Source organism: Thermobia domestica, unplaced genomic scaffold (assembly GCF_964235325.1).
Source record: "Thermobia domestica unplaced genomic scaffold, izTheDome1.hap1.1 HAP1_SCAFFOLD_117, whole genome shotgun sequence".
Taxonomy (NCBI): Eukaryota; Metazoa; Arthropoda; class Insecta; order Zygentoma; family Lepismatidae; genus Thermobia; species Thermobia domestica.
This window is the reverse complement of record NW_027655889.1, coordinates 419389-431948: the sequence shown is the minus strand read 5'-3', so window position 1 is coordinate 431948 and position 12560 is coordinate 419389. Positions and strand designations below refer to the sequence as shown.

Genomic DNA, 12560 nt, shown 5'->3' with positions numbered 1-12560 from the left:
CCGTGTCCCCCCCCTTCCGTACGTCCCTGGTCAAGGATATAAGTAGGTAACATATTGGTAATTGTGTCCTGTAAAAAATCTGAAAATACAGGTTGGGGATCAAGCTGCTGACTGAGATATTTTTTCCTGTATATGTAATGTAAAAGAGATTCGCCGTTCTGTTGATAACAGCTTCTGTAATTCTCAATGTCAGATAATGGTGCGGTATTTGGTCCAAATTGTTTCGAAAAAGCGGATTTTAAATTATTCCAAGTTAATGTTGCATGAGACGGCTTTGAATGATACCAGAACTTTGGCACGTCACTTAAACATAACGGAAAAATAGTGCGACGTTTACTATCGTCCCAATTAGAGATTGCTGCAATTCTTTCAAAATTCGCCAGAAAGCGATCGGCGCGTTCAGTTTGTTGACCCGAGAATATAGCAAGGGAAGAGGGAGGGGGGATTGACCCACTTGATGAAGCGGAATTTTCTTGAGACATGTTCCTCGTATTCGCTCTAGTGCGGCGAGGTCTAGACATAACAAAACTCGCACAATAATGTGAAAACTAAGTCTATTGGTACACAAACCATAAATAACATAACACAATTAAACTGGCATGAGAATATTGTACAAAAAATGGAAAAATGCATTTGCAATTGATCAAAGGAAATGTAAGAGATTCTTAGCATGTCATATATCGCCTAGAGAGCCATGTGGTGTACTTTTCTGTCTATGTAATTGAAATATCTTGTTAAGAGCATTGGCTAACCAAAATGCCTGTCACAGCTAAATAAGATACACCTTTAATTATAATGGAAACAAATTTAAATGATGTTAAAAGGGTTGCTAGTACATTTAAATGATTTATTGAAATATAATGACAAATTAAATGTAGTTACAAAATTAATAACTAATAAAAAAGTGAAAGCTAGTTAATTGAATATTTATGAATTAGATGGGAGACATTTCCTATTACATGGTAAGAGTTCTTAACATTTCCTATTGAACATTACAATTCAACATTTCTCCAAATTATGGGATAAGTAGAAGGATCGTCACTTACAGTATAATTCGGCAGAAGAGACCAGAAGTTCCAACCTTTGATGGGCAGGAGAGATCCATCTCAATGTTCTGTACGATGAAGACTTCTTTAAAACAACTACCTTGCTTCTCCACTGTACCAACTGAACCCCGAAGCAAATTTACGGCAGTCTTTTATATGAATCGTGTAACTGTGGTTAAATTCCTCTTAACCTATTTCTGTTGTGACCTACTCACCTACAGAAGTCACGTAGCATAGGACAATTTTTAGAATTTTTACTGTTAGGTGGAGACTTCTGGTCTCTTCTAATTCAATGAGCATAGAGAAATAAATTAATCTCTAGTTTTTCCACCTGTATGAATAATATTTAAAATATATCACTTTTTTTTCGACTGTCATTTTTTACCACAGTATGCCCCTTCTGACAATGCGCTGAAGAATTTCTTTTAACGATATATTAATCTACTATCCTCAATTCTAAAATTAAGAAGAAACAGGATATAGCCACGAAGTCAAGTTTCAATTGATAATAAACTTAGTTTTAGTAATCTTAAGTAAGTTAACAGTTCCTTAAGGGATCACGTTTTATTTCTGGAATTTACTTTTGATCATTACTAATACAACCACTACTATCAGGATCATAGTCGAAAATAGCTGAACCATTAAAATTTTCATTCTTTTTCCTGTTCCTGTTCTGGATTTGGCCGAGATGTAAAAGCCAAAATGCCAGATACTAGGCGCATGTAAATTACACCAAATTTAGACCTAAGATACTATAATTTATCACTGGGAAAAACTAAGAAGTCGAAGCACGTCGAATGAATCGTCCATTTGCCTTAGAAAGGACCGAAATCGAATAGATGTTTGAATTTCAATCCATCATGAAATTGTTGTCCTGTTCGCAATGAATCCAGCTAATTAGCTTTTTACAATTACTTATCTCACCAGTGGCTGTAGCGCACTCATCTCTGGCACGTGAAGTTCCTGGTTCCATTCTAGCTTCCACCACATTGTGTTCGTTCTACTCGGGGTTCCCCTGTTTCCTCCCATTTTTGCCATGTCATCTTATAATCATTGTTTCCCTTAGCCAAAGTGCATAAACATGGGACATTAAATCAGAACAACTCAGGAGCCGCCACTGGAAGAGTTTGCAGGAGGAAGTAGACCTATGCGCTTTTGCTGTTGAAACATTTTGTATATTGCATCGCTCACATCACTTTAAATCAGCATTAGAATTTGCAATACCTATTTATTTTTCGTCTTTAAAACTAGATATTTCAAAGTAAATAAACGCTTCATGGTTCAAGGTACGTTAACAGAATACAATACTTAAGGGAAAAAAAAGTCCTTTCGCAGAAAAATCTCACCATAATCTTCAATCAATAAGGAAAACTAACGTTTACGCTTAACAGATATTTGAACTTCAAATGTTCGTTTGAAATAATAACTTCATTCATGTTTTCTTTAACATTAGCTAACAGATGGAGCAACATGTGTTTGGTAATATTTTCATCGGGGGTTTCACATTGATAAGAACTTAATCTGTTACATAATTGTTCTTTCGTTTCACTTTTTTTTTCTTTTTTTTATCTGAAAGTTATCGCATTTATAAAGAGAAGCATTAGGTTGTCAGAATAGCAGTGAAGATTGTATAACGTGAAATTACATTTGTGGTTCGTAGTGCGGCTACAGTTTGTAAAATGGGCAAACCACGAGTTTTGGTGTCTCATTGTGAAGTTCCTCAAGAAGGGCTTGATGTATTGAAAGAGAAGTAAGTATTGTGTGATAAACATCCAGGTTTTGTGCAGACTTGTTTAGGTTGTCAGCTATTTGGATCTCATGTAACATTATAATATTTATTTATTTATTTTTTCTTTCTTTTCGGACATTCTCTGATCAGGAGCATCGGCTTAACTTTAGAGTTGCCCCTCCAGTTTCAAACCTACATAAAAGCAGTAAAAACATTAAAACGTGCGTTCTTACTATACAAATCCATACTTTAATTAGTAGTAGTAGGAGGAACGGGTTAGAAGCCCCGCAGGGGTTCGTTGTGTTCTGTTCTCGACATAAAATGGGCATGCTGCTGAATCATGAAACCTTGGGCGTCTTCTTGTATTAAACATAACTTTTCTGTCAAACTTACCCACCTGAACATCACATAAGAACTCCAAATCATAATTTCTTATCTCATTTCTCCTGTAAATGTTCCTAATTTTTATTAAAAACTGAGAGGCCTTAACTTAAACTCTAAACTTAACCCGGGGCATCTATTTGGGAAGGGCAGGAGGTAATTGGGGAATGAAGTAATACTAATCAAGATAGAGAAACTTCCCCCTCTTCCCAAGCAAAATCTAAAATGACATCTCTTTCTGATGTGGACTCGACGTTAAGTTAATTGTGTGCACATTTACTGAGTTCCGTTAAGCCCTGCTATGCCAAACCTGTGAATAAGCGGATTCACTCGAGCAGACGGTTATCTCAAATAGAAAATTTATAGGTGAAATACGATGTAAAACATTTATCCCGAAGATATGAGACTGTTAATAAAGTAAGCATATTGAAATGAATTTTGAGTGAAACTATTGTGTGTGTCCGCTATCCTCGTTTATACGTATACCCCCGTCGCTGACGTGCCTGCTTCCTATGGAGGCATCTTCCCGATACCGCACGGGCCCCCTTACTGAGCTCCTGCTCTGCCTCGGTTAGAAAGCGTTCGTTCTTTTTAGTGGACACCTGCAGAAGTTGGTTCGTGTTTTATGCGCTGTATTTTTACGCTATACGTCTACACTGAATTTATACTAAGCCTTCCTGAAGACATTTTGCAAGTACCGGTAGTAATGTAGCTCCTTATTTAGTGCATGCTCTGCTGAAAGAAATTATATAACCTAACAAAGCTCTGATCTAACCTGAAAATGTAAGAAATCTGTCAAAATTTTGTAGAACCGTCTGCTCGAGAAATGTCGTATAAGCATGGAATAAATATATTCGGTCTATGGTATAATATAAGTGAACGTAACCAAACTAAAACTAACCCAACCTAATCTAACGTAACCTATTCATAAAATTATAGGCAAGTCTAGTTGATTCCAGATTCGGACTTATAGTTCGGATCCCAGGTTAAGCAATGCATCATAGTAGAACGAATTAAGTTGAGTTGATTTTGAGTTTAACATCCCGTTCAGCAGTGATGCTATATGAGGTGTGTACCTAATGATTAACGTGGAATCCGAACCATATGAACTCCCGCCGGGAATCGAACCTGGGTCTCCCAGAATCCAAAGTCATAGTAGACCGAATTTGGAACCTTGTTCATTGTGATATTTTCTGATGAGTAGCTACTCTTTAAAAATTCCTTTTTTGTATATTGGTGCAATAGATTGTAGCTTTCTCGGTAGGCTTATTGTTTTTAATAGATGTTTCTGCATTTACGAACCAGTCTACCTAAGTATACAGTGGTATACGTAGAATTTGGTCAAAAGGGGTTCAAGTATCCAAGTTCACCTCACCGTAAGATACGTGAGATTTTTGTATTAATATTTGAATATGGTAAACAGTTGTTTTACCATAATATAGAGAAATTTAAGCTTGGTAGCGTTCCTTTACGTCAGACCGGCAACCAGGGGGTGAAATCATTTTTAGGGGGGTAACTTGAGTTTACTCAATGACGATTTCAGAGTTCTACAACAGGGAAGTCACATCGGCAATGGCGATGAAACTGGCTTTGCACTCAACCCCCTTTCCACAAAATGAATCAGAGGCTTTAGGACCTCCAGTAGTTTTTCACTGAAAGTATTGTTGGTTGATAAATATTCGACAAAGCGGCCAAATACAACGTAAGGCCAACGTTGGCAACTAAGGTAGTTGGTAAATATTCGGCAAAGTGGCCAATTGCAACGTAGAACCAACGTTGGCAACTGAGTTGGTTGGCAAATATTTGGCATAGTGGCCAATTATAACATAGAGCCAATGTTGGCAACTGAATTAATTAGCAAATATTCGTAAAGTGGCTAATTAGAACGTAGAACCAACGTTGGTAACTGAATTGATTGGCAAATATTCGGCAAAGTGGCCAATTCCAACATAAGGCCAACATTGGCAGTTGGATAGCCTGCCGTTTCCCACTTTCGGCTTCTGTCTATGCTATTAGGAATATTTATCAAAATAAATGTAGCATTTAAGTGCCACAACACGTAATCATTTGTGCCAGAGCTCCTTCGTGGCTAAGCGGTTAGCGTAAGCGTCTTTGGTGTGGGAGACCCGGGTTCGATTCCCGGTGGGAGCTCATGTGGTTCGGATTCCACGTTAATCAGTAGGTCCACGTCTCATATATCCTAGCTGCTGAGCGGGACGTTAAACTCAAAATCAACTCACGAACACGATGCAATACGGATTCATGTGTGCAATAGGTCAGACGTTAATGGTGCAAAAGACCTTTCGATAAATTGTAGGTACGCGATTAGTTTGACCAAGTGTATACCAGAAGCCATACCTTACGTGATGGTTTAAAATATTTACAAACGTTTTGAGCCGCTGTTTTTTATATTTTACAAAGCTGATAAAATTTAGAGGAATTCATATTCTCTAGTTCCTTTTAGCTGCGAAACTTTGTGTATGCTGTCTAAAAGAGGGGAGAGTTGACACTGGCATTGCTTATTCCTGATAACTAATAAACAAAGCTATTGACAACTAAATCCCAATTTTTGTGAAATTTGTCATCATTCAAATATAAGGATTGCTGTTTGTTTTGTCCTAATGTAATATGATTCGAACTACATTCTACTGCCAGCAAGGGCGCCCATGTTGTGGTTTCCAAGGGGGAGGGGGGCAAGTATAAGCGACATTTCAAATATAGTTTCAAATTTTGATGTAACTATTCTAAAAATTCTATTGGGTTTTTGATATTCCGAAGTACAATTTCCTCTAGGGGGCGAGCACCCCACCTTGGCCCCCCTGATGGGCGCCCTTGACTGCCAGTGATGGTAATGTTTTTCATTCTACCATTATTTTTTAATCCTTCATCTGTTGGGCCGCGGTGGCTCAGTGATACATCGTTCATCTCTGGTGCATGGGGTCCATGGTAAGATCCAAACTCGCGCCAAGTGAACTTTGTGGTGGACAAACACCATGTGTGTGTATGTTTTGTCGGTGTTCTCCCGTTTTCTCCCACTTTCTTCATTCCACCATTTTATTCATTTCTGATCATTACCGTCTCCTTTGGCCTAACCGGCACAATAGTGGGACGCAATACTGAAAGATTTCATTTCCTTCACCTGTTGATTGTCTTGTTCAAAATTTCAGAAGGAAAGTGAAAATTTTACATAATGATAAAGAAAACTTTAAGTTTGGCATTCCACCATTATGTCCTTTAGGCTAAGGGAGACGGATGATTAAGGCAAGAGAATGATAATGGAAAAGCCATTTAGGCTAAGGGAGACGGATGAATAAGGCAAATGAATGATAATGGAAAAGCCCTTTAGGCTAAGGGAAAATGAATGATTAAGGCAAATGAATTATGGAAAAGCCCTTTAGGCTATGGGAAAAGGAATGATTAAGGCAAATGAATGATAATGGAAAAGCCCTTTAGACTATGGGAAAAGGAATGATTAAGGCAACTGAATGATAATGGAAAAGCCCTTTAGACTAAGGAAGACGGATGATTAAGGCAAATGAATAATAATGGAAAAGCCCTTTAGGCTAAGGGAAAAGGAATGATTAAGGCAAATGAATAATAATGGAAAAGCCATTTATGCTAAGGGAAAAGGAATGATTAAGGCAAATGAATGATAATGGAAAAGCCCTTTAGGCTAAGGGAAAATGAATGATTAAGGCAAATGAATGATAATGGAAAAGCCCTTTAGGCTAAGGGAAAATGAATGATTAAGGCAAATGAATGATGGAAAAGCCCTTTAGGCTAAGGAAAAAGGAATGATTAAGGCAAATGAATGATAATGGAAAAGCCCTTTAGGCTATGGGAAAAGGAATGATTAAGGCAAATGAATAATAATGGAAAAGCCCTTTAGGCTATGGGAAACGGAATGATTAAGGCAAATGAATAATAATGGAAAAGCCATTTATGCTAAGGGAAAAGGAATGATTAAGGCAAATGAATAATAATGGAAAAGCCCTTTACGCTATGGGAAAAGGAATGATTAAGGCAAATGAAAAATAATGGAAAAGCCATTTATGCTAAGGGAAAAGGAATGATTAAGGCAAATGAATGATAATGGAAAAGCCCTTTAGGCTAAGGGAAAAGGAATGATTAAGGCAAATGAATAATAATGGAAAAGCCCTTTAGGCTATGGGAAAAGGAATGATTAAGGCAAATGAATAATAATGGAAAAGCCCTTTAGGCTATGGGAAAAGGAATGATTAAGGCAAATGAATAATAATGGAAAAGCCCTTTAGGCTATGGGAAAAGGAATGATTAAGGCAAATGAATGATAATGGAAAAGCCCTTTAGGCTATGGGAAAAGGAATGATTAAGGCAAATGAATGATAATGGAAAAGCCCTTAGGCTATGGGAAAAGGAATGATTAAGGCAAATGAATGATAATGGAAAAGCCCTTTAGGCTATGGGAAAAGGAATGACTAAGGCAAATGAATGATAATGGAAAAGCCCTTTAGGCTAAGGAAAAGGAATGATTAAGGCAAATGAATGATAATGGAAAAGCCCTTTAGGCTATGGGAAAAGGAATGATTAAGGCAAATGAATGATAATGGAAAAGCCTTTAGGCTAAGGGAGACGGATGATTAAGGCAAGAGAATGATAATGGAAGAATTGGTGAAATGAGATTGTTGGAGGAAAGTGAAGTACCCCCGAGAAAGTGCATGGACACGATGTTGTCCACCACAAACTTACTTAACCAGGGATCGAACTAGGGGCTACATACCAGAAATAAGCACGCTACCACTAAGCCCCATGTGATGAAAAAAAAGAAGTAAAAAATATGAAGATGACCTAGTTCAGTATTTTCTGTTACGTGTTTCTGGCTTTAAATCATTATTCCATGAAATTATTAATAACTTTTTTGTTTCATACATTTCAGATGCGACCTGGTTATATGCAAAGGACTTCCTTATCCTTCTCGAGAAGAACTATTAGAGAAATGCGTTGGTGTAGACGCCGTTTTCTTATGGGGTTACCACGTGATAGATAAAGAATTCTTTGATAAAGCAGGTAAATCTTTATTTACCATTTCTTGAATATTAGTTTTACAGACAGTTGAAAATATCTGTGGAGCAATCGTGTTAACACAGCTGCCTATTACCAAAATAACTCATTTTATTTCTTATTTCAAGTAGAACTCTGTGTAAATTTAACTGAGCTAATAAATGCAAAGGATTTGTTATTACATTTCGACTCTGTAAGACTCCCTTCTTCAGATTTTCATTTTTCTTTCAGTTTCTTATGCCGCTAAAACTTAAAAGAATTGTATATTTTTTTATTGTATTTAGTACCATTCGTAATTAAATGGAATATACACTGAAGCTTGAAACAAGAGCGAATGCATACATTTCTTGAATTCTCCTATAGGGCATGGTGACATGTAGTAGAGTGAATACGAAGTTTTCTTGTTTTGTCTCAGTTCATGTAAGTTGTGGTGGACAATAACGTATTCGTCAGTTTTCTCAAAGATGGATGAATCCGGATGCAATGATGTGAACAGACTTTAGGAAACATAGCTGAAATTCAGCTTAAATGTACAAGAGACTACGTAGACTCTATATTCCAAAAGCAGATTGTCCTAAAATGGATGGAACATGGTCAAAAAAGAACAAACATTAACATTAATCTGAATGGGAAATCAATGAGAAGAAATAATTCCTCCACTTATCTCAAAATCCAAAAGAGGGAGATAGCTGAAATTCGGTTCAAATATAGAAGAGACTACGTAGATTCTATATTTCAAGAGCAAATTGTCCTAAAATGGATAGAACATAGTCAAAAAAGCACATACATTAACATTCACCTGAATGGGAAATCAATTAAAGAAATAATTCCTCCACTTATCTCAAAACCCTAAAGAGGGAGATGGCTGAAATTCGGCTCAAATGTAGAAGGGACTACGTAGATTCTATATTCCAAGAGCAAATTGACCTAAAATTGGTGGAACATAGTCAAAAAATACAAACATTAATATTAATCTGAATGGGAAATCAATGGAAAGAAATAATTCCTCCACTTATCTCAAAATCCAAAAGAGGGAGATGGCTGAAATTCGGCTCAAATGTAAAAGAGACTACGTAGATTCTATATTCCAAGAGAAAATTATCCTAAAATGGATGGAACATAATCAAAAAACCACAAACATTAACATTCATCTGAATGGGAAATCAATAAAAAGAAATAATTCCTCCACTTATCTCAAAACCCAAAAGAGGGAGATGGCTGAAATTCAGCTCAAATGTAGAAGACATTACGTAGACTCTATATTCTAAAAGCAAATTGTCCTAAAATGGATGGAACATAGTCAAAAAAGCACATACATTAACATTCATCTGAATGGGAAATCAATGAAAAGAAATAATTCCTCCACTTATCTCGGAGAAATTCAGCTCAAATGTAGAAGACACTACGTAGATTCTATATTCTAAAAGCAAATTGTCCTAAAATGGATGGAACATAGTCAAAAAAGCATAAACATTAACATTCATCTGAATGGGAAATTAATGAAAAGAAATAATTCCTCCACTTATCTCAAAACCCAAAAGAGGGAGATGGCTGAAATTCAGCTCAAATGTAGAAGACACTACGTAGATTCTATATTCCAAAAGCAAATTATCCTAAAATGGATGGAACATAGTAAAAAAAAAAGCACAAACATTAACACTAATCTGAATGGGAAATTAATGAAAAGAAATAATTCCTCCACTTATCTCAAAAACCAAAAGAGGGAGATGGTTGAAATTCAGCTCAAATGTAGAAGGGACTACGTAGATTTTATATTCCAAAAGCAAATTATCCTAAAATGGATAGAACATAGTCAAAAAAAGCACAAACATTAACATTAATCTGAATGGGAAATCAATTAAAAGAAATAATTCCTCCACTTATCTCAAAAACCAAAAGAGGGAGATGGCTGAAATTCAGCTCAAATGTAGAAGACACTACGTAGATTCTATATTTTAAAAGCAAATTGTCCTAAAATGGATGGAACATAGTCAAAAAAGCACATGCATTAACATTCATCTGAATGGGAAATCAATGAAAAGAAATAATTCCTCCACTTATCTCAAAACCCAAAAGAGTGAGATGGCTGAAATTCAGCTCAAATGTAGAAGAGACTACGTAGATTCTATATTTCAAAAGCAAATTGTCTTAAATGGATGGAAGGTAGTAAGAAGTTACGAGACATGAAAGTTAACCTCAATAGAAAATTAATGAAAAATTGAAGTCGTTCACATATCTCAAAAACTATAATAAGATGGTTAATTGAAAGCTTATTGCAAAGACAATGAAGAGCTTGAAAACAATGTATAGCACGTAAGATAAATATGGATAGAACATTGTCAAAAGTCAAGTTGTTTGAGTAAAATGAATAATAATGATAAATAATATGTATCTTCTGCGAATTACCCAGGGAGCCCCAGTTGGAGGTTACGTGTTTGAAATATCTCACATCTCGATTTGGAATCTCCAGACTGGATTTAGCACGCAATGTAACTTTTGACCTGATCACCTGAAAGAGTCTGCTCCTCATGGCAAACCGGATAGTCCCTTAGTCGCTATAAATCTTGAAGCTTTACAGTTTAAGACACTTGTAATCTTTCTTTCTTACTTATTTTTTTAAATACAATAAAGATAGTCAAAACAAATAACAAATTAACGTAAATCCGTAGAGTTAAGAAACATAACGTGTTCCCTGAGCGTAGATAATTGTAAATAATAATCGTCTGCTGCATTTCAATCACTAATCGGTCTTCTTCTTTTGGAAACGACAAGTTGCGAATGTTATATGGTCAAATATTCCTTATATTTTTAATTGAATTGAAAAAATTAAACATATATATCTTCCACCTTACTTACGAAAAATCTAAATAACCTGTTAGAGAAAATTAACGTAAAGAAATCTATATAATAGACTTATATAAGATCAATATATCCGATTAGCTAGATTATAAACAGAAATGATTATAACAACAAATTGAACATTTAGATTAAGGAATTAAAAAAAAATTGGTTACTAGAAAATAATTATTGGTGCATAGAAGCGGACAAAGGGAATAAAACAGATGGGTAAAAATAGATTTTTTATCCACCTACAGTAGCCATAAAAGTGTATAAAAGCCAGTATATTTTATGAAGTTCTGGAGTTCAAGCATTAAACCTTACACGTCTATAAGAGGCATATGAAAAATATTGTAGCAAGTCATATAAAAAACTTTATAAACAAAGTATGTCATAAAAGAACTCTGCAAATAAAGCATGTCACATAAAGAATCCAACAAGCTGACAGATTATCAACAACCATGTTTTGTTAGAATAGAACAGAATATTTTTATTGTCGTTAAGCCTATGATGAGGCAATGGACAACGTGAAAGGATTATACATGCATGCTTTAAAATATTACACTAGCAACTTTCATACTTTATAATATATGCATATATATTACAATAAATTTCACATTCAAAAATATCACCAGCGGACAAATAATTTTTGCGCTTCAAAATATTCATTAATATTATAAAAAGACAAAGCCACTAGTCCTATATACATCTTAACTTTAAATTTCTCAATAGGCAAATAATGTATATAAGTTGGTAACATATTCATAAATGTTATACCAGCAATAATATAACTAACTGTATTTAACTTTATATAATATACTATAAGGTGCATCAATTAGTTTGCTCGATCTTGTATTATATGTATGTATGTCTTGTCATATAACATAGTTATAACAATCTGTTTCGTGTAGATCAATACTAAATGTAAAGATTAATTACAGTCATTATCTTTAGTTGAAGAAATAGTGGCTTACAATGTCCATTGAAGGATGCACAACTAATTATTCTAACATCTTTCTTTTGCAACAGTAACACATCATTTATATAACTGATGTTACCCCCAAAATATTAAATCATCTGTAATTATACTCTGGAAAAATGCAAAATATGCAGTTCGTAGACAATTATTTGGCACTGTAGTTCTTAAGGATCGCAACATACATATTGTTCTTGGTAATTGACGACACATGTGTTGTATATGTGGTTCCCAGATCAATTTACTATCTAATATAATGCCAAGAAATTTTATGTTATCCATACTAATGTTAGGGTAATCTTTAAGTGTAAATGTTCTCTGTTTAGTCTTATTTTTGTTTACCAGAAAACCATTATTTCCAAACCATTCTGTGGCTTGCATCAGTGTAACCCTACATTGCTCCTATAGGTCAGTCAAATTATTAGCTGTGTTCAGAAAAGTTGAATCATCAGCGTACAGGATACACTTAGCTTCAATACTTAATGGTATATTATTTGTCATTAAAATAAAAATCAAAGGTCCTAAAACAGACCCCTGAGGTTATGACAGT

The 12560-nt window shown here is 35.2% G+C and overlaps 1 protein-coding gene across 1 annotated transcript in view; it reads left to right on the top strand.

Moving 5' to 3' along the window:
* Positions 1 to 2624: 2624 nt before the first annotated feature.
* The window catches only part of LOC145676358 (glyoxylate reductase/hydroxypyruvate reductase-like), a 28568-nt gene continuing 18632 nt past the window's right edge, over positions 2625 to 12560 (top strand). The window contains exons 1-2 of the mRNA XM_081747214.1: positions 2625 to 2796; positions 8072 to 8202. Coding sequence (XP_081603340.1) covers positions 2726 to 2796; positions 8072 to 8202 — 202 coding nt within the window. The 5' untranslated portion in view covers positions 2625 to 2725. The remainder of the gene's footprint in view (positions 2797 to 8071; positions 8203 to 12560) is intronic.